The sequence below is a fragment of the Narcine bancroftii genome, chromosome 1, assembly GCF_036971445.1.
Source record: "Narcine bancroftii isolate sNarBan1 chromosome 1, sNarBan1.hap1, whole genome shotgun sequence".
Classification (NCBI taxonomy): Eukaryota; Metazoa; Chordata; class Chondrichthyes; order Torpediniformes; family Narcinidae; genus Narcine; species Narcine bancroftii.
In genome coordinates, this window is record NC_091469.1 from 266,891,179 (window position 1) to 266,914,192 (window position 23,014).

At 38.3% G+C, this 23,014-nt stretch overlaps 1 protein-coding gene across 4 annotated transcripts in view; it reads left to right on the plus strand.

Moving 5' to 3' along the window:
* Positions 1–18,672, plus strand: part of LOC138742820 (ethanolamine kinase 1-like) — a 369,247-nt gene extending 350,575 nt beyond the window's left edge. For 2 of the 4 annotated variants that reach the window (XM_069897775.1, XM_069897745.1), the window contains exon 8: positions 8,045–9,326. In XM_069897775.1, coding sequence (XP_069753876.1) covers positions 8,045–8,117 — 73 coding nt within the window. In that variant the 3' untranslated portion in view covers positions 8,118–9,326. Of the gene's footprint in view, positions 1–8,044; positions 9,327–13,638; positions 13,971–18,295 lie in introns of those variants that run through there. The other 2 variants (XM_069897771.1, XM_069897766.1) reach the window with 2 other exon arrangements.
* Positions 18,673–23,014: the final 4,342 nt, after the last annotated feature.

Here is a 23,014-nt window from a genome sequence, read left to right on the forward strand (position 1 = left end):
ACCTTTTTGTACCACACTAGTGCCAGCAGAGACCCTGACAATTGGGACTGTCCAAGTTAGAAAAATGTTAATATGAGAAATCAAGTACTAAAATTTAGAGGGGCACTCTCAAAACTTTACTGAAGATGTTTTGTCATGCACAGGAAACATGAATTAATCTGCTTGGTTCTCACTGTCAAGCTCTGTCAGTAAAAAGAGATGAGGGAGGCACGGTTAATGTAGTGGTTAGTGCCAGCGATTGGGACTGGGGTTCAAATCCTGCACTGTCTGTAAGGAGTTTGTACATTCTATGTGGGTTTTCTCTGGGGGCGCCGGTTTCCTCCCACTCTTTAAAATATGTAGGTGTAATTGGGTGGCACGGGCTCGTGGGCCCGCGCTGTATGTCTAAATATTTAAAAAATTACATTTCATTTATAATTTTTATTGGAATTGAGCCATTTTTTTCAATCTGAAAATGTTATTATACCAAATATTAACATCCCCAATTATATTTTTCAACAGTGCCTCTGAAATATCATGCAGGCATGTTATAGATTAAATAAGCTTCTCGAAAATTACGGTGAAGGTTGTGCAGCTTGACCAGACTTCCTGCATTATTGTTGACAGTTCTGCTTACCCATGCAACTGCTTTTGGTGCATTGCCAGAATAAATAAGTGAATTATTTTTTAATCCATTTGCATTTGTTTAGAGATGTTCCTAAATGGACCAGCTCCATTCTTTATTTATACTTTGGGTGAAATTGTTGCCAAAGAGGCTTGTGTTTTTGCCAATGCTGTCAATCTGTATGCAGATGAAACTTGCATTTGTTTGTACTCTGTATCCCGGCTCTCAAACCATTGTTCTCAGATTCACTGATTGATACAGAAGCATGGGCCTTACATTCATTATCCACAAGAGAAAGATTCTCCTCTAACCTGTCCCTGCTGCACCATGTTCTCCTCTGACAATAAAGGTTCGACACAGGCTCGGAATATCATGGACCACGTTCCATTTCTCGATAGCCACCTCAGACATTGATGATAAAGCTCATCACTGCCTTGATAGCACCAGCACAGCCTTGGTGAATTGAACATCAGGATTTCAGACCTCTTACCAAACTTATAATCGAGCAAACATCATGGATTTCTCAAAATATTTCTGAGTCTGGGACGACCTCAAAATATATCAACCACACTACCTCCGCAAAATACTCCAAAAATTTACTGTAGGGGGATAAGTGAACCAACACCTATACCAACATTCCCAGAAAAGAAGCCACTGATGCACACAGTCAGCTATATTTAACAATGCATATTGTTTCCATGCCTGGCAGAGAAAAGCACAGACTTATTTCAGGTAAATGGGATGGGTGGAAAGGCCAGGCATGGTAGGCCGAAAGGCCTGCATCTGTGCTGTACAATGTTTGTCTGTAAATCAGGAGTTAATCCAAGGAAAAAATGTGCACAATATCGGAAACAAAGGAATATTGTTTCACTATTTAGCTCTGTCATCCCTCACCTTAATGAACACAAAATTCAAGCATTCCTGTGGTTTGTAACCTCAGTGAGCAATGATTTTTCTTTTATTATCCATTAATGTGACAGGCGGACTCTGTTGACCACCGCCAAAGCAGTTAATAGCTAAGAGCTGCTTTTTCTGAACCACAACTGCTTAGTAAATCGTGTTTCACAGTGGCAGCTACAGTTTGCAATAGGTTATTATTTAAAGTACAATTGAAATCAGAACTGAAATGGTTAAATCAAGAATTATGAGTACAGGAAGCAAAGATGCAGAAGACACTGGGCTGCTGTCAGCATCTGCTTGACAGTACCTGATCAAGGAGTTCATTGGATCACATAGGTTGTTACACATCAAACGTTGGAGGGTGAAGCAAAAGTAGCAAGGTGAACATGTAATAGATGGAAAAGGATGAATAAATAAATGGGAAATATGAAGAAGAAAGAAGGGAAGTAGAATGGAAAATGAATGGATGGAACCTGAAGAATAATGAATGGGGCAGGACAATCTCAGGGGGTATATGGCTGAGGGTCAGGGTCACAGCCACCTGAAAGCTGTCAATGTAGTAAGAGATAGCAGGGGTGGGGGGTTTTGTGGTGGTGATGGTTGACTACCTTACCAATGTAAGAATGGAAGAATTGTAAATCCTAAATTAAACTTCTGGAGAGAAGGGTACAACAATCTTAAGGAGGAATGCGTAGATCTGTATTGTGGGCAGGGATAGATTAAGTTTCATCTACTGTTGGGAAACATGCAGGTGGGTCTCTATTAATTTGTGCTCTAGTCTTAGATCGATGATAGAAAGATTCCAGTGTTATCAACTGATAAAGTGCCAAAGTAATCTTTACCCGACACATAAGTGCAATGAAATATTAATACCAAATATTAATTGTAGAAAGGTGGTGGTATAATTAGTGATAATTGTTGAAAGGGATGCACCATTCTTAAAGTCAATAAACAATTATTTTTATAGATCTGATTTTTGAGGAAAGGCATTCAATAGAATTGGAACAGCAATGCAAACCAGCACAGACTCTAAAGAATTTTAAATCTTGGACATGCTGCATTTGACCTACATTACTTAATAGGTCTTTTACCATAAGAAATTACTGATCACTTACTGGTAATACTCCAAATAAATACTAAAATATTTTTTATAATATATTCTTCCTTTGCAATAAAATGTCACAGGATTTTTCAGTGTCTTCTGAAATGCAATGTTACAAACCACACAGCAATTTTAATGTACAATAGGGAACGTTAACAACATTTTCTTTACTTCAGCAGAAATATAATTAACTTTGATTTGTTACCTGCCATATATTTAAGATTGTCTTGGCTGGTGAATTATTCAAATATACTTGTTCTCCATATAATATAAAAAAATTAATTGAGTTAGTCAGATGGAAACTGGTTGTGGAGGACGAGATTCAAGCCTGATGTCAAACTCTTTGAAGTCCTGATGTGACAGTTTAGCCGATGTGTTGTGTGGGCAGAAACTATCATTGCCTTATGATTTTCACACTTCACTCAGCCCGAAAATAAAACAGCAGTTTATGTCACTGGCTTGTATTAATTCTCTTGTGGGAATTTGGTACTCATTAATTACAATGGAAAGGCCAGTCAAATAACTTAATCCAGCCCTCCAACAATGCAATAACGAACAAACCACGAGGAGCAGCAACGTACTAATGCTTTCTTTTTCCCTTTCCACATTGTAGAAGAGACAACAAACCTGATGACAAAATGAAAAATCATTCATAAACATTCTGTCTATAATATTTTCCTTCTTCCTTTAGTTGTTCTTCCTTCTTTTCCCAAGGGGCTGACTCATAATGTAGTCCTTATTTCATGCAACAAATTTTATATGCGAGCTTTGACAGTGATGTTCGGCAAATTATTGAACATAAGCAATTGGAATCTGATTCAGCCCTCGACCAGCATGCACACTGAGATCGGGAATGAAACCTGACCTATCTTATTTCTTGCCAATTGTTGCAGAACTGCAGTTATTGCAGTCCAGAGCAACTAATTCAGCACAGGCCTGCAATGTAATCTGGCCTGTATGGCAAGGCAAACAACTGAATTGTTTTAGGCTAATTACTATCCCTATTAAGAAGTATACTATTCCAGATAATCATTGTGGTAAGAAGAAAATTCAAACAGCATTTTGGGTGTGCCTTTCTGTTTCCTTGATGTATTTTCATTGTTGTCTTGGCTTCTGCTTCAATTTAGTTTTCCTTTCATCACCATAGTTTTGTGTAATTCCAATGTAATCTTCAAATTTATGTTGTTACCAGTTTTAAATAGGCCAAATATCATTCATACTTTACTAAAGTTGTTACAGATTTCCTTTTTGCTAGTGTTTGGTTATAGTGTTACCTCACTTCTTTGACTGAGATCAGAACTAGTGAACTCAAAGAGCTGGAGACTGGCACTGAATGGCAAGAATTTAGATATCTCAGCAGTTCTGTTTCTTTTTTTAAAAAAATGACCTGTGCTGGGATATGATGGAACAGGTATTGCTGCAGCTCTGCTATTTTGTCCAGTGGTCCACTGTGATTATCATCTGAGAGTTTGAGATCCACGCCCACAAAGGAAATCCCCAGTTTCAATACAATGTGGATTTTCTCAGTCAGGGGCTCTCATTCCTATTAGCTTGACTGACTTTGTGCCTCTCCTCTCTTCCTATTCCCAGCTGCCCCCATCCATCCTCCTACCCATGCATCAAAATTTGCTCTTCTGCTGGATATCAATTGTATTAGGTCCTCTGATCCACATGGAAAGTGTACATCACTATTGGATAACTGGAGATCTGCACAAGCGAGCTCTCTGGAAGTTAACTGGTAAAAGTTGATGCAGAAAGATCTTAAGGTTCAAATTACCTTCAGAATTAGAGTCATACTACACATAAGCATACATATAAATCTTTAACGTCTCAAATGGTTTTCATTTTGGGTGGTGGAATGTGGAGAGGCTCTTTCATCCCCGCTCCTGCACATCCCTGAATGAAAATTGTATCTAGGATTGGAAGACTGGGAACAAACAAATCCATTCATCTCTTCAACGTGCATTAACTAATTCCAATCAATCCATTCTCTGCCTAAACTAGAATAAAAAATCGGAAGCAAAGATTATCTTTGAAGAGTCTATTTATTTTATTATACCCATTACCAGGTGGTCGAAAAAATCCATGTTTTTTGCGGATGTAAGGGAAACATTGAGAAAAATGTCAATGTTTAACCAGACTCCCTCGAATGTTGCAATAGGTTTCCATTCTAGAGACCATGATAGTAATATTTGTTGAGTATAATGGAAGGTATGGTTATTACAACTACCAGTGATAATCGTGATCTGTGAAGGCTAGGTTAGGGTAGAAAATACTTGACTGGCCATGGAGAAAATTCTGAATTAGACTCCCAATATTCTTCAGCTCTGATATTTGTAATGTTAACAGATGCAAAGGTTAACTCAGCATTCACTTGAATATAAAGTAACATGGAACAATTTCTGACCATTTTCCGTAAGACTTAACCAGTTAATTTATAAGGTCTGGCAGGTATGTTCTCTGAGGATATGCAAATAAATTATGCATGTAATTGGGTGGATCTCTCTGATTATATTAATATAAGTAAAGAAGTTCATTGGAACTTCTAACTTGATAACTTATGGAACAACTATTCAACACACCTTTACGATCTACCTTTCCTGAAATATTTGCCAAAAAAAACTTTTAACAATTATTTAGTAGTGATAAATGCTTTAAATTTGATCAGTAAGTGATGATTCTACCTCCTATAACTTGAGTAGAAATCTCTTAATTGCTGTGCTGGTGATATGGGTAATCTACAATGTATATAATTCATTCTCTTTTGCAAACAGAGTTGTTGACACATTAAATAGGATAATGCACAATATAAAGCAAATAATTTTAACTATTAAATTAACCTTTCAGTTGCTCAAGATGTGTTCATGACACCTAGGTGAAATTGAGAAGCATGTTGTTGCATTCATCTTAATTTTCCTTCTTGAGTTGCAAAATAATATGCATGAAAATTTCAGGCTCTTAGATTTTTCTCTTTAAAATTTAACTTGCAATGGTTATGTCTTCATAAGTAGGCTAAGTGTGGACTTTCATTTTTATTTTTAGATACAGTATGGTGCCAGGAAACTTAGAGAAATGACTGGTGCTCCCTTGTTCAAAAAATGGATTAAGCATTGCACAAAAGACCAGTTAAGAGAGGTTGATCTGCATCAGTATTAAAATTCACCAAGAATAGATGAATTAAGGCAAGCCAAAGTAGATTTGTTCAAGACAAATCACGTCTGATCAATTGAATAGAACTTTTGATGAGGTAGAAGTATTCATGAGAATACTTCAGGTGATATTTCTACCCTAACCTAGGTTTATTAGCCAAAAAAATAATGTGTGTCGCATATCAGAGACATGATTGCATGGGTACAAAGATGGACCAGTAACACAGAGAATCATTGTGAATGATTCCTTTATCACAATGAAGGAAGATGAATCGTGACAACCCCTAGGGGCTGGTTTTAGAACTTCAAAAAAAAAATCTAATTATGTTAAAATATTGAAAGATTTACATGGGAGAAATTACAGTACAACATGATGTTCATTTATTTTATTTGTCACCCCTCATTAAAATGTACTTAAAGCCCCTGCTACAAGATATTCCATTTTCACTCTACCAATAAAGGCCTGATCTCATCGCCAGGGTGAGTAATGAAAAGAGAGCTGAGAAATGTGAGCTACTCAGACAAATTAAGGAGCTGCTGAGAAGCAATATGAAGGTGTACGAGAACCAATGCAAAGAAAGTTGACCTGAAATATGCTAATTAAGAAAATGCCTTCCTGAAATTGAATATTTTAGCTCTGAAATTAATATGCAGAGACTGCCATCTCCCTACTATGCACAATCTGGGAGGGTTAAATCATTTCAATAACTAGTCCAATCCTTGGCTTCAGGTTAACCGAGCAGGGCAAGTGGCAGGCACTGCAAATGTAATGGAATGCCATGACTTAAAGATATAAATTAGGATCAAGCTGGCTTCAAGTCATCATTAAAATTGATACTGATTTAAAATACTTTCAGCTTCTGTTCAGGAAAGCAAATTTAAAGGAAAATCAACAAGTCGGTACCAAAGAGCACTAGTGCTGGAACAGTAGAATCCAGAGCCCTGTTAAATGGCCGTTGGAGCAGATTGATCCTCCAGCTCCAAGGAGAGGACAACATGGCCACTTTGCTGTGAAATGTAGGATCTAAGTACTGTAGTCAATCAGTGGATTGGTAAGAATCATGGTGCTGTCTATTCTTGGGAAATTTAGCATGGAAATTCATCAATTCCAGAGTTACCGTACTCTGAGAATTTCACTCAACGACAATGTCAAGTGTATTTTATTCAAGATCAAGTGGGAATCAAGAGAGAAAAGGAAATAATTGTAAGTCAGGGAGGAGGTGGAGTTAAGCAGAGCAGTACCAAGTGATGGAGGTAAGAGGAACAGAAAGGGGGTATTCATTCAAGAATTTGCTAACATCTTTCACCATTAACGAAAAACACCTGTGGCCACTTGGAAATATGAAAGAAGGTCAGACGCAAGAAAAGATGCAGGAGCAGAAGTAGCACTTGAGGTTCCAGGGGGAGTAATGTTACAGAGATCTCCTTCACCATTAGACCCATATGGGCCACATTGCCTTACACCACACTACTGAGGAACCATCGCTATGTCACTGTCATGGTAAAATTACAATTCAATATTCACTACATGACTCACTTCATTTATAATATTTCTCACTCCATCCATGTGCTGTCATAAGTTTGCTAAATTTAGTTATAAAAATAGACCTTGATGAAGGGCTCAAGTCCAAAATGTTGGTTATGTATCTTTACCTTTGACCAGCTGAGTTTCTCCAGCATTGTGTTTTTACTTCAACCATGATGTCTGCAGACCTCTGTGTTTTACAATAAGTTATTGTCTGTACCTATAAGAAATGGTGGCAATTTGACAGGCTTTAGTTGGGATTTTACTACCTTCTGTTGACAGCTCAGCCTTTGGCATTTGGTATCCACAGATACTCCACCAGAACTTCCTGTCATTTAATGAAGCAGTATAAGCATGAGTAGAAAGGTGTGCACCCTCTCCCTTAGGTTCTATCGTGTGTACTTTGCACGGATACTACAGATAATGGCATGAAAATTGTACTTAAACATTAGATGACTGCTGAACGTGATGGTGTTTGCTGTCATGCAGGCTCAAGTCATGGAAATCACCAATTAGCTTGCCATTTGCAAGCTAGAAGCAGATTTTTGAACAGGTGTGTCTTATTAGCACAGCACTCACTTAGCACTTGCTTTCAGGCCCTTTTCCCAAAAATAGCTGCCTCAGGATTTCAGTGCTTCAGATACAAGACCCCCCCATGTGTGCACTGTAAATGAGAAGTTACAATTTCCATTAGTGCTCCCGATCATAAGGCAAGGAAATAAAAGCAATAATCACCTAATGATATACAATGTTGCAATGAACAGGTATGCAAGAGAACGCCTCAAGCAATATTTCAAGATGAAGGATGAAATGCTGGCCTTGCAGCTTCCCCATTGATACCAAGAAAATTTGGAGTTTCATTCATTGGTACAGGAAAGATAGAAGAAAATGGAAACAGTTAAAGACCCAAAAGAGAGATTACTGCTTTCAGCGTATCTGCAATCACAAAGCAACATAAGAATGAATCAAGCATCTCTCAGAACTGAATGATCAAATCCACTTTGGATAATTAATTATAATAAAGACACTTGAACTTAATAAGAATTGGGTACAAATCATTGTATTAATTGCATTTCTTATTTATGTACTCATGTTGTTTGTGCTCGGGCACGGTCCACTGTTCAATCAACGCTTCTTTTTTGTTCAATGGCAATTTGAAAACATCATTGGGCTCTTGTTGACTGCTACATGTTGGTACTTAAGTTGAGGAAAAAAAATCAGGTCAATTTATATTTATCTTTTCTTTCAGTAAAGGTTTATAGCAATAAATACCAAAAATACTCAAATTTTAAGAAATGTTTCAAAGTTCCGGAAAACAGTCCAAATTGAAATTATGCAGTAAGTTCATCAATTTCTGAAAGTATAAGGTGGGAAGGTGATTATCTCTAGATACAACTCTTCATCAACTCATCCATCAGATCTGGCCAAAAGACAGACACCTGACCTTTCAGATTAAGACATTGGTGAGGCCACATTTGGAGTATTGTGCAGAGGAGGCCTATCAGTAAGATTGAAAGAGTGCAGAGAAGATTTATTAAGATGTTGTCAGGTATTCAGGAGTGGAGTTACATGGAAAAATTAAACAGGTTAGGATTTTAATCCTTGGATTCTGGGAGGTATAGATAGAGTAAATGTAAGTAGGCTCTTTCCACTTGGATTAGGAGGGATAAATGCAAGAAGACATGACTTTAGAGTGAAATGGGAAAGGTTTAGGGGGAACTTCTTCACTCAGAAAGTGGTGGGAGAGTGGAATGAGCTGCCATTTGGTAAATGCAGGCTCACTTTTAAGTTTTAAGAATAAATTGTATAGATACATTGATGGGAGAGATCTGGAGGTTTATGTAATGGGTGTAAGTTAGTAGGACTAGTGGAATGATGTTTCACTGCAGACTAGAAGGGCTGAATGGCCCGTTTTCTGTGCTGTAGTGTTCTAAGGCTCTATTCTGATTGAGTTATTATAAATTAAAAAGTTTTAAAAGATGACATTGAACATGGAAATAAGAACACAAATCTCCAACTAATAATAAAATTACAATTAAATATTCATTACATGACTCACTTCATTTGTGATATTTCTCACTCCATTCATGAGTGCTGTTATTGGTTTGCTAAATTTACTTACAAAAATAAACTGTGAAATGTGCCCTTATCTTGCTTGAGAAAGCCTTTTGAACTTAAAGTTTACAGAACACATGTTTGCAAAACAAATGAAATTTTAAAATATCCTTGGCTCTCTCAAGATATTGGTTTATTAGCCAAATGTTCAATGATACTGAAATATTTTGGGTTATTGACAGAATATCATTCAAAATCAAATATCAACTTGGATGACAGAGATTGAAATGGGTTGCTTGCACAAATATTGTGGCTTCTACAGTAGATCAGAATTTAAGGGTTCTCTTGAGATTGGCATATCCCCATAACTTCCAAATGTCTTTCTGTCATCTTCAAGATAAAACTTAACTGAATCAGTGCAGATACAGGATTCATGTTTTTTATTTCAAACTATGCCAATGTGTGGTGGAATGTGTGCTGATTGGCTGCATCACAGTCTGGAATGGGGACACCAATACCTCTGAGCATAAAGCCCTCTAAAAGGTAGTAGACACAGCCCAGGATATCATAGGCAAAACCCTCCCCACCATCGAGAACGTCTACAGGAAACACTGCTGTTAGAGAGCAGTAGTAATCATCAAGGATTCACACCATGCACTGTTCTCTTTACTACCATTAACAAGGAGGTATAGATTCCCCAAGATTCACACCACCATATTCAGGAACCACCTCTATCCCTCCACCATCAGATTTCTCAACCACCAACTCAATCAGCGACTCATTTAAGGACTCTTACTTTTGACCTTCATTGGTTTTTTTTTAAATTCTCTCCATATTTCACACTCAGTTTGTTAACATTTCTTCTTGAATGCAGTTCAGGTGAGCTCCTTGATGCCACAATGAACAACAATCTGGAAGAGATTAGCAGCAGCAGCCTGAAATATTCCTGAGACTAGCAAATTTACAGCTCTAGAATTTTCATGAAGGCAATAAGGTTTTTAGCCTAATATCCTGTTGAGACTGTTCTGATTTTTATACTTTTCAAAAAGAGAATCGCTGCAAAACTCCAGTGAGGAATGGCTCAGCTTGTTGGAAGTGCGGGCACAGGAAATCTAAAAAAAGAACATTCTAAAAATACTCAGCTCTGGCAAAGTGTCTGAACCTGACACATTACTCTATTTCCCTTCCCACAGACGACCTGCTGAGTAGTTCCAGGATTCACACTTCTATTTCAAACAATGCCAATGTTTTACCAACATTCTGTATATCTGTAGCCAAATTATCATTGTTTTATGCTTCATCTCCCTTGCAATAAAAGCCAATGTTCAATTTGCCATGATGATGCCTTGCCTTACCTTACCTGCATACTAACTTTCTTTGTATACGTATCTTGAAACTTGCTGACATTTAGTGAAAAAGTTTTACTTGTGTGAAAATAAATGTTAACATATTAAAGGTGTAAAGGTAAAGGTTCCATTATTGTCAAGCAATACTACATTTAGAATGTAACATACATGAAATTCCATCATAAGGCAGTCTGATGAGTCGCTGCTTTGTCCACTGCCCCTCCCAGAAACCTACAGCACCTGGTGCTCCTACGCAGTCTCGCCTCCAAGCACTGACCAGTCCTGTGCCTGCTTAGCTTCTGTGATCAAACATCCCAGGCATATTCACGCTATTAGGTGCTGCTAATACTAAATTAACACTTGTTCTTGATGTGAAGGCATTAATTAGACAATTTTAATTAAGTTTAATTGTACAATACAGGAGAATCACTATTTCCAATTTCTGTTTTACCTGAAATATACAGTATGCCAAATCTAATCATTGGTACCTGTATCAGCTTCTCCAGATCACATGCTCCACACTTTCAGGTGATCAGACTTTATATTAAAGGAGGCAAATGAAGAAAGAGATATTCAAACATAGAAATTTTAAAAAAATAAGAGTAGACCGTTTGTATTGCATTCCTGTTAGGTGTCAAGGGGAAGCAGGAATAGTTGGGGAAAAGATTTGGAGCACCATGGGGAATCTAAATAGGGAGGTGACAGACGGAGATTTTGGAGTGCTTTATTTTATAGTATTTTAAATTGTGTGGTCTTTTACAAATGAAAATATTCCATGAAATCTTGTTTTTTTTTAAATGTTGTCTTCTTTGCTTCTGTCTAAATCATGAATTTTAATAAGTATGATATTGTATTTTTTGTGTTGATACTTTCCACAAATTTGATTGAAATTTAAAATGATGTTAAAGACTTAAATTTCATAACTAGTGCCAAATTCTTAAAAGAAACATCATCCATTTGTTTATCAACCTTCAGTACAATTTAGGACAATCAATAAGTTCAATCTTCTAAACATGCCTTCCTCAGTGACATACCAAAGGAATTCCATGCCTGTCTCGGGTGAGTTTAGTTTTTTTTAAAATTTGCTCAGTTTAAAATTTCATTGCTTGTGTTTTCTTTGCAGATGTTTGACTTGGGCCCAAATGCTGCTGTTTATTAGGAACAGCAGGATCTCCAGAAGGATATGAAAACAACTCTCCTAATATTGCCAAATTGCACTACCTTACAGTGAAGTGAAACCAACATTTAATTATCTCGGAGTGCGAGAAATTTCATTTAGAGATGCAGAATGTTAACAGGGCCTTCCAGCCCACAAGCCCACACTGTCCAAATGCTGCCCAACAAAACATTTTTTTTTAAATCAGCACAAATTTTATTTTTAGAGGCCCGCACAAAGTGTCACAATTTCTGATGATAAAATGCTTGTCCTGCAGTTGCTGAGCTAATATATAAATAAAAGGCACTGAGGAATAATTGAGAGCAGCATAAAGGAATTTAATCATCCGCGATCACCGTGTGGTAGTTCCTGCTGTTCCTTGACTGCACCAATCCAACTCAGAAGTTTAAGGTTTTGTTAAGGTTTCCCCTCTCCCACTGAAAAAATTTCTACACTGGATCTGATTATAGAGACCATGGATCCTGTGAAAATATCAGTATCATCATAAACGCTTGGCCAATTTCATTTCACCTATAGCAGAAACCATTCCACTGACGATGCTACAGCCTTGTCTCTCCACTTCGTCCTGGCCCTTGGAGAATGGTGCCTCACTGACTTCAGCTTGGTGTTTAATAAGATCATTCCTCAGAGGTTGATGGAGAACCTGTCCCTGCTGGGACTCAACACCCCTCTCTATGACTAGATTCTGGACTCCCTAACGAAAAGACCACAGTCTGTCCAGGTCCGTAGCAGAAGGTCAAGCATCGTCAAGCTGAGCATAGGCTCACCACAGGGCTGTGTGCTCAGTTCGCTCTTGTTCATGTTACTGGCTCACAACTGCATCAGCAGATTTGACTCCAACAGAGTCATCAAGTTTGCAGATGACAAAACAGTAGTTGCCTCATCAGCAACAACAGTGAGTCGCACTGCAGAGAAGGGGTGGAAAATCTCATGATACGGTGTAAAAATAGCAACCTGAGTGTCAACATGGACAAGACAAAGGAGATGATCATGGATATCAGGAGGACCAGGAATGACCACCCTCCATTGCACATCAATAACTCAGTTGTGGAGAGAGAGTAGAGAGCACCAAATTTCTTGGAGTCCACTTAATATGTGACCTATCATGGACATAAAACACCTCATTTGCCATGAAGGTGCAATATTGTGAATTCCTGAGAAGAATGAAGCAAGCAAAGCAACCTGCCACTATCAATTCAACCTTCCACAGGAACTCTATCAAGAGTGTCCTGGCTGGGTGTATCATAGTGTGGCATAGTTGCTGTAGAGAATTGGATTGAAGGTCAATCCACAGGACCAACAAGTGTTAGAGGGGATCATTGTGGATCCCTACCACCCTGCACACAACATCTTTCAACTACTCCCATCGGGAAAGAGTTACAGGAGTATCAGAGCCAGCATCACCAGGTTGAGAAATAGCTTCTTCCTATGGGCAATGAGAATGCTGAATGACCAAAGGAACTGCTCACACTCACCATCCGAGACTCTCATATTTTAAATAATATTTATTTATTTACTTTTATATATGAACATTTGTCCTGCATATGCATTGTTTGTCTATATGAGTGCTATATCTAGTTGTGTGTCTGCATGTTTTGCACAGAGGATCAGAGAATGCTGTTTCGTCGGGTTGTACTAATGCAAATGGATGATAATAAACTTGAACTACAAGCAAGTGTTAAAGTCTGGGAAGTCCAACAAAAATCTGTTGTCCTAATTCTCTGAGAAGCTATTGACTGTTAACACCAATTTTTGTTTCTCTCTCCACATATACTGCCAGATGCTGAATACTTACAAGATGGGTGTTGAACCTTTGGATGAATGGCCTGAAGTTCAGACTTACTTTATCCTCACCCGAACATCTCCAGTCTCCTTCTTTATCTTAATGAAAAGAAGATTAATGGAACTGCATGGCTGGCTACTATTTTTTCTCATTGTTCTTTTGTTCTCTTTGCCAATAGCATGGACCAAACCTGACTTGCTTCCTTTCTCCTTATTCAGCCTTGTACACATTGATGCATACATGGCCTGACCTGTTAGGCATGTTGAGCCTTATGTGTATATATGTTTAAAGGTTTTTACTCCCATTGTTACTGAATATTTTATAAATTTCCCATATTTTGATCAGACTTGCTGCAAATTCTTGAATTTCCATTTTAATCTCCATTGAAATAATTATTGTAATATTTTAAAATAATTAGGTAGGTCTTTCAAGTCTTGGTCATTTCAAAACAGCTGCAGGTTAGTTGAAAGTGGTTGCTGATGTGTGTCACTCAGTCCAAAAAATATTTTCAGTCATTGAAGTGAACAACACCATGGTATCTCATTTCTAGGCACCATGCTTATACAATTGGCCAACCAACAAAATGGGAGCTGCTTGAAAACATTTGAAATGCAAATAGTCATTTTGGCAGGAAGTTTGTAGACATACTTAGCTGAGCGCAATGTCATGTTGGTTGGCAGTACTAAATTACAGAGTCACAGTGCCTCAGAATGATTCTGTGGAACAGGAGAGGGCATATCCTGGAAGAGACAGGACATCTCTGCCTGGAGGATGCTGAAGCGTGACTTTATCGAGGTTTATAAAATCATGAGGGACATAGATAAAGTAAATAATGGCATACTTTTTCCCAGGGTAGAGGAATCTAAAACTATAGAGCATGAATTTAAGGTGAGCAGCAATAAATATATAAAGAATCCGAGGTGCACCTTTTTTTCACACGGAGGGAGATAAGTATATGGAACACGCTGCCAGAGGATGTGTTAGAAGTGGGGACAATTGTAACGTTCAAAAGAAATTAGGCAGATACATGGATGGGAAAGGTTTAAGGGATATAGACTGAATACAGGCAAGTGGGACTAGCTTGGCTGGCATGGACAAATTGAGCTGAAGAATATGAGATACAAAATGCAAACAGACCCCTCTTCAGTGATTCTGTACTGATCTTGAAGCACCCATACTCACACTAATTCTACTCTCTATATGTTCTTATCAGTTAGTCTCAGATTCTCTCTCTCACTTGAAGATAATACAGTAAGGCAACAAGACAAACACCTCCTGTGCACCTAGGCCCTCTCTTATCACTTTGTGTGAATAATTTCAGATGCATTCCATGCCTGTGCCATTGAATTCCTCACACTGACCTTGATGAGTGCATCTACAAGGATCACTGTCGTCGGAGAGCAGCAGCAATTATCAAAGACCCACACCACCCAACTCTGTTCTCGCTGCAGCCATCAGGAAAGCGGTATAGGTGCCACAAGACCCGGACCACCAGGTTCAGGAAAAGCTGCTCCATCATCAGACTCTTCATTGACAAACTCAATCAGAAACTCATTCAAGGACTCTTACTTGTGAACTTATTGATTTTATTTTTATTCTCTCTCTATTGCACAGTCTGTTTGTTTACATTTGTTATCTGTTTACAGATCTTTGTTTTTTTACATGTTTATGCTGTCTACGGGTTTTTTTCTGCACTACCTATTAGTCGTAATTCTTACGCATAATTTTTACACTCCCAATTGGTTGTAATTCTTGTGCGCCTGCAGGATAAAAGAATCTCTGGGGTTTATTTAGAGTCATGTCTGTACTCTAACAGTAAGTCTGATGTCTGATGCTCCTCCCCTCTGTCAGGGCAAAATCTACTCTTCTGACTATTTTCTGCGGGACATCCTATCCTGTTAGGGTGGGCTGATTATCCTTCTTTTTTCCTGTTTCTTGTACTAATTTTAACACCTACCTACATAATGTCTCGATGCTACAAGTATGCTTATGGTATCCTTTGAAACATCATCAGAATCGGAATTTATTGTCATGAACAAGCCAAGAAATTCAGTGTTCTGCGGCAGTGTCACAGTGCAAACATTCATATACACCACCTTACAACAATAAATTTAAAAAATAGTGCACAAACATTTGTCCTGTATATGTATTGTTTATTCAGTAATCTGATGGCAGAGGGAAAGAAGCTGTCCCTGTGCCACTAAGTGCTCATCTTTAGGCTTCTGCACCTCCTTCCCCATGGTGGCAGAGTGGAGAGGGCATGGTCTGGGTGGTGGGGGGGTCTTTGAGGATAGAGGCTGCATTTTTTTAAGACACTGCCTCTTGTAGCTGTGATTGATGGAGTGGTCTGGTGTCTGTGATGTCACCGGCTGAGTTAACAATCCTCTAGAGTTTATGCTTGTCCTGAGATTTGGCGGTTCCATACCAGACTGTGATGCTACCAGCCAGAATGCTCTCCATGCTACACCTGCAGAATTTCCTCAGACATCTCACAAAGTATAGCCGCTGGCAAGCCTTCTTCGTGATTGCTTCGGCATGGAGGCTCCAGGACGGATCCCCGGAGATGTAGACACCCAGGAATCTTACTCCATCATCATATCTTTTATATTTGATAGGAGTGGAAAAATTAGAATCTCTGATGGATTTGTTGTATTTGCGCACAATCAGAAAGTAGCATCAATACTTTTGGCATGGATGAATGTCATATTTTATGAATGGAAGTACTGTACCACAAACTTATTTGAACAATATAAATATGGTATTTCACTTCCATGGGCAATCATAGTTAATGCATTTAAATTATTGCTGTCTGTGTTATTCTATCCTCTGATACAAAATTGCTTGAAAACATTGGTATGATTTCTGTTCATTTTGGGTTTCATATGCACTTTATTCTTTCTTCTGAATCGAACGTTGCCGATAGCCTCCTCATCAGACAATCACATAGTTTGGCCTTGCTGGCTTTCTGGAACCTTTTATTTGCTCTGACACTTCCCTTTCTATTGACTTAACATCATTCAAATGTTTCATATGGCCTATCCCATCCTGTTTCATTGGGGACACAACTCTTATTGTATTTGCAATTCCCCGTCAGGCAATCTTCTGCTCATACAAGCTATTTGAATTTTTCTTGAGCCAGTTACTTCAATTCTTCATCTCTGATATATATCATCTTCTTGTCAGCTTTTTATTCTTCTTATTTGCCATATTTTAATTAGAGCTTTGATGTCAGTTTAACCCAGTAGTTCTCAACCTTTTTCTTTCCACTCACATACCACTTTAAGTATTCCCTATGCCTTAGGTTCTCTGTGATTAGTAAGGGATTGCTTAAGGTGCTATGTGGGTGGGGAAAAAAGTTTGAAAACCACTGCTTTAATCGTACCTAATTGTTATGTGCACAGTTTCATAATTCCAAAGGAAATGGGTCAATAACAATTTTTCTCAGGCAAAATATTTCAGAAACATTTGAGTCTAGAGCAGTGATTCTCAAGCTTCCCTTCCCACTAACATACCACCTTAACCAATCCCTTACGAATCATAGAGCACTGATGGCATAGGGATTATTTAAAGTGATACGTGAGTAGAAAGAAAAAGGTTAAGAAGCACTGGTTTAATCTTTCCTTTGTTCATTGACCTACAGTCACTCCCTGCATCCAATATCCTCAAACTTTGTCGGCAATAAAACAAAATCATTGTTTCAAACAAAAGTAAACAAACACACAAATGAAAATGTTTGGAATTAGTAAGAAAAAGAATAGTGAAAACACAAAATACTGGAGAAACTCAGCAGGTCAAACAGTGTCCTTTATGGAGCAAAGGGAAAGATACAGAACCAACGTTACCAAGATACAGAAAGGACACTGTTTGACCTGCTGACCTTCTCCAGCATTTGGTGTTTTTACTTCGTCCACGGTGTCCACAGTTCTGAGAGATTTACTTTTGAAAAAGACAAGTAGCAGTTATAGGAAGGGAAGGTGCCATTATATTTTAACTGACACTTTAATAAATGCCAATCAAATTAGCAAATGAAAAAAGTAGGGAAAAGGTAGATTGTTGTGAAGTTGGCATAACACTGTTGGCTGATGGCCCTGTACTGTGCTGTAGTATTCTATGCTCTAAGAGCACAATAGCTGGAAGTATATGTAAATTATGCATTTACAGTGTTTTTCTCTTTCTGATAATTTGATATTTAGTTATTTAAACTTGTAATTAGATCACTAACAGTCTCATTTGAACTTAGGATTATTCCATTTTACATTGTGCACAATGTTTTTATGAAGTAGAGATTGACATCAAATTCCAACAAGCAAATTAGGCAAAAATAGTTATATGCTCATAAAGAATATACGTCAGTTATGAAACTGAGCCTCAATTGCACCATTTTCAGGGAACCTATTAACGATATTCTATCTTTATCTTGCTTTGTTCCTTATTAATGGCCTGATCTTTAATAAATTTCAAATGTCAAAGATGATTCCGTTGACCCAGTAACAAAAGCATTTTATTGTTGTTTACCTAACCTTCCTTTGTTATATTTTGTTGCCATTGGATTGGAGTCAGGGTTTTTTTCTGAAGTCTGAAAGACAACCTACACCTTCAAAACCAAATACAAAGTAAATTTATTAACTTTTTATGTATTTTCTGTTTCTATTAGGTGAATGCGACATTTATTGAAATATGTTTACTGATTTATCTGGAAAAATCACTGGAGTCCTCACTGAAATTCTCTTTCATGTGTTCACCAGTAAATTGCTGATTTGCTTTCAACTCTAGTTAAAGGATCTATTCTATAGACATAAAAAGAAAAGGCAGTAATATTTATTTTTTGCTTCCTGCATGTTGTAGCAAATTTAATGAAATGTCAACCATAGCAACTGTTTGCAAATGTCTGTAATTTAGGATTTATGCGAGATCAAATTGAAATCTATGCTTAAATGTGTGGTACGCGTGGTGATAGTTATATTCAAAGATATTCAAATAATAAGAATCTTTTTTTTTGTTCTAATTTCTATTCCCTTAACCAGAGCATCCTGTTAATAATTGAAATAATCTATACATCTCTGTGTATTTCAAATGTACAAACATATTTGTGGTATTATTAATACTCACATGCTTCATAAATTATTCTTTGATTATTAAATAATAAATATTACCTTGTTTTTAGATTTATGTTTCAAGTTATCGATTTCATAGATTTTCTCCAACCACTGTTCAGGCATCAGCTTGAATCCTAACCCAACACAGATGCTGTATTTACAAATGTCTCAAGGGAAGAGGAAAGTCATGTTTTATTATAGTATTTTTATCAGGACTTTTAGTGAAGTCCCACAACACTTCACATGAAATGTCTTTGAATTTCAGTGATGATGGTAAGTGCTTTTTTGGTTTGTTGGCCGAGGTAAAGGTTTAGTCAGGATGCTTCCCTTCTTAGCAGTAGAACCATAGAACATTACAGCACAGAAAACAGGCCCTTCAGCTATTCTAGTCTGTATCAAACTTTCTGCCTATTATTCTGCCTCGTCCCACTGACATACACCCAGTCCATAGCCCTCTATACCCTTTCCATCCATATACCTGTTCAAATTTTTTGAATGTTAAAATTGAGCCCACATTCATCATTCAGCTGGCATCTTGTTCCACACTCCCTCTTCTCTCTGCAACAAAGAAGTTCCCCTTAATGCTCCTCCTAAACTTTTCCCCTTTCACTTTTAACCCATGTACTCTGGTTTGTATCTCACCTAACCTCAGTGGAACAAGCCTACTTGCATTTAGTCTGTCTAGATCCCTCATAATTTTGTATCCCTCTATTAAATCTCCCCTCATTCTTCTATGTTTCAGGGAAGAAAAGGCCTAACCTGTTTTATCTTTCCCTGTAACTCAATTCCTGAAGTCCAGGCAATATCCTCGTAAATCTTCTCTTCCCTCTTTCAATCTTATTGATATCTTTCCTGTAGTTAGGTAACATAAACTGCACATAATACAACAAATTTGGCCTCACCAGTGTCTTCACCATAACATCCCAACTCCTATACTCAATACTTTGATTCATGAAGGCCAATATGCCAAAAGTTCGCTTTATAGCCCCATCTAGCTGAAGACAATATCAAGCAATCCCCAGCAAACCATCTATTTTTAAGTGTATGACAGCTTTAAGGGTTTTTTGGTCTTCTATACTTTGACAGGCTGCTGTTGTAGAAATTAAAGGTACCAGGTTGTAAGGCTTGTGTCATCTAAGTGAGTTGTGATGGTAATACACATATGCAACTCATGAGACTTCAGGGATTTGATAGGTATCTGCTTTCATATATTCAGTGACTATAGGTATCTGATAATATAAGATGAATTTCCACAAATGATGCTCTTTTCTAGGAAAGGTTTTTTTTCATCAGTTGTCACCTAAGTTTAAAAGACAGGGTAAGGGTGTCGTTTGTACAAGATTAACTTGGAATGTCACAGTCATGAAGGAAAAACATCTTCATCCTTGGAAATGCGTGGTGAATCAATTCACGATGAAAGGTCACCCACCTGACATAATGATTCTGCCTCACTTTCCAGAAATGTTGCCTAACCTGTCGAGTATTTACATATTTCTGTTTAGAATGCAGCCGTTTCAGCTCCCCAAACATTCAGAAGGGAAATTACATTGGAAAACAGTATTAGATTTGCAATTACACACACTCCACAGACTTTATTTATAATTACAATTGTATTCCTGGCTTTACTGTACACATTACCTAGTTTGGCAGCAGATTTTATGAGTTTGTGTGCACACAAAAAGTTCTGAAGATGATGGCAAATTAGTTTATTTTAAGAGTCTCTGCTAAATAGCAGATGGAGAGATATTAAAAACCCATATTTTGATCTGTAGCATTTTGTATCTCATTGAAATCAGAAAAGATGAAAATCAGTTGGTGAGCAAGGCAGGCATCTGGCCTGAATTTGTTCACTTTCATTGCTCTGGTTAAGTCAACATCAAGATTTAATTTACAGAAGTAATTTCTCAGTTTCATTCCTGCTTATACTCACCTTCAAGCTGTTCTTTCTCTGGAAGAAACATTAGATTGTAATGGGATTCAGATTTATTGTCAGAGTACATACATGACATCACATATAAGCCTGAGATTCTTTTTTTCCTGCAGGTGAGGCAGAACCACCACTAATAGATAATGCAAAAACAAACTGTACTCAGTGTACACAGGTAACAATTAAAGAAATGTATACAAAGTGACTGTGCAATACAGAGAGAAAAAAAAAGTACAATCAATGAGGTACAAAAGTAAGAGTCCTTAAATGAGTCCCTGATTGATTTTATTGTTGAGGAGTCTGATGGTGGAGAGGTTGCAGCTGAACCTGAACCTGGTGGTACAAGTCTAATGGCACCTATTCCTATTTCTAGCAATGAGAACAGAGCACGTGCTGGATGATGTGCATCTTTGATGATTGCTGCACCTCTCTGACGCCAGTGTTCCCTGTAGATGTTCTCAGTGGTGGGGAGGGTTTTGCCTGTGATGTCCTGGGCTATGTCCACTACCTGTTGCAGGGCTTTACGCTCAGCAATATTGGTGTTCCCATACCAGTCTGTAATGCAGCCAGTCAGCACACTTTCCACCATACATCTGTAGCAATTTGCCAGGGTGTCCAATATCATACCAAACCTCCACAATCTCCTGAGAAAGTAGAGGCACTGACTTGCTTTCTTTATGACTAGTGTGTTGGGTCCAGGAAAGATCCTCCAAGGTATTGACTCCCAAGAACGTAAATTTGCTCATTCTCTCCACCTCTGGTCCCCCAATGATCAGTGAATCGTATACCTCTGGTTTTCCCTTCCTGAAGTGGACAATCAACTCCTTAGTTTTTGATGACATTGAGTGCAAGGTTGTTGTTGGTGCAAGTGTTCAGCCAAGTTTTCAAACTCCCTCCTGTTTACTGACTCATTTCCCCTTTTTACACAATCCACAACCGTAGTATCATCAGCGAACTTAAAGATGGTGTTGTTGTCATACTGAGCCACAGACTCATAGATGTATAGCAAGTAGAGAAGGGAGCTAAGAATGCAGCCTTGTGGTGCTCCAGTACTGATGGAGATTGTGGAGGACATGTCCTAACTGATTATGGTCTGGAGGTGAGGAAATCCAAGATCTAATTATGCAATTGAGTGTTGATTTCCAGGTCTTGGAATTTGTTGATTGATTTTGAGGGGATGATGGTGTTAAATGGAGAACTGTAGTCAATACAGAGCATCCTGATGTATGCACTTTAGCTGCCCAGGTGCTCCAGGGCTTTGTGTAGAGCCATTGAGATGGCATCCACTGTAGAATGTTGTTATGATAGGCGAATTGGAAAGGATTCATGTGGCCACTCAGGCAGGAGCTGATATGCTTCAACACCAGCCTCTCAAAGCACTTTATCGCTGTAAATGTAGGTGCCACTAGTGGATAGTCATTTCGGCAAGTTACCACACTCTTCCTGGTCACCAGTATGATTGAAACTTGCTTGAAACAGGTGAGTACCACACACTGCCAGAGTGATATGTTGAATATGTCCATGAATACATTGGCAAGTTGATCAGTGCAGGTTTTTAATACTCAGCCAGATACTCCGGCTGGACCGGATGCTATCCCCAAATTCCCTCTCCTGAAGGCAACCCTCATGCTATCCTCGGATATGGACAAGAGAGGATTATCAGAGAAGATTATCAGGGGACATGGGCTGCACAGTAGAGGTTCTTCCTTGTTCTTGTGGTTGAATTGGACACAGAAGGCATTTAGCTCATCTGGGAGTGAAGCTTTGCCATCTCCCAGATTTGGTTATGTTGAAACTATGTCATTTAGGCCCTGCCACAGCTGTCGGGTATCCTTTGTTGTTCCCATTTTCATCTGGAAACCACTTCACCCGGGAGATGGCTTTCCATAGGTCATACCTGCTTCTTCTGTAATGATCTGGGTCCTTGGACCTAAATGCCTGTGGTCTTGCTCTCAACAGATTCCAGATTTTATTGTTTGTCTAGCATTCCTTATTGGGAAAAACCCTGAACAATTTGGTAGGGACACACTTGTCCACAACTAATTTGATAAAATCTGTGAATGCCCTGGTATAATGACTCTGATCCCCAGCTGAGTCCTTGAATACCACCCGTTCCACTGACTCGAGGAAGTCCTGTAACAGTTCTTCAGCCTCTTGTGACCGCCTTTTAGCTGTCCTGATCTCCCGAACATCTCATTTTGGGTTCTGTCTACTGATTTATATGAAAGCAGAAGGAATACTGTGAGGTGATGTGTCTTGCCAAAATGCAGTCTTGGGAAAGAACAGTAGGCCTTCCTTATGTTGATGTAGCAGTGATCGGGTATGCTGGGGCCTCTGGTACCGCTGGCTA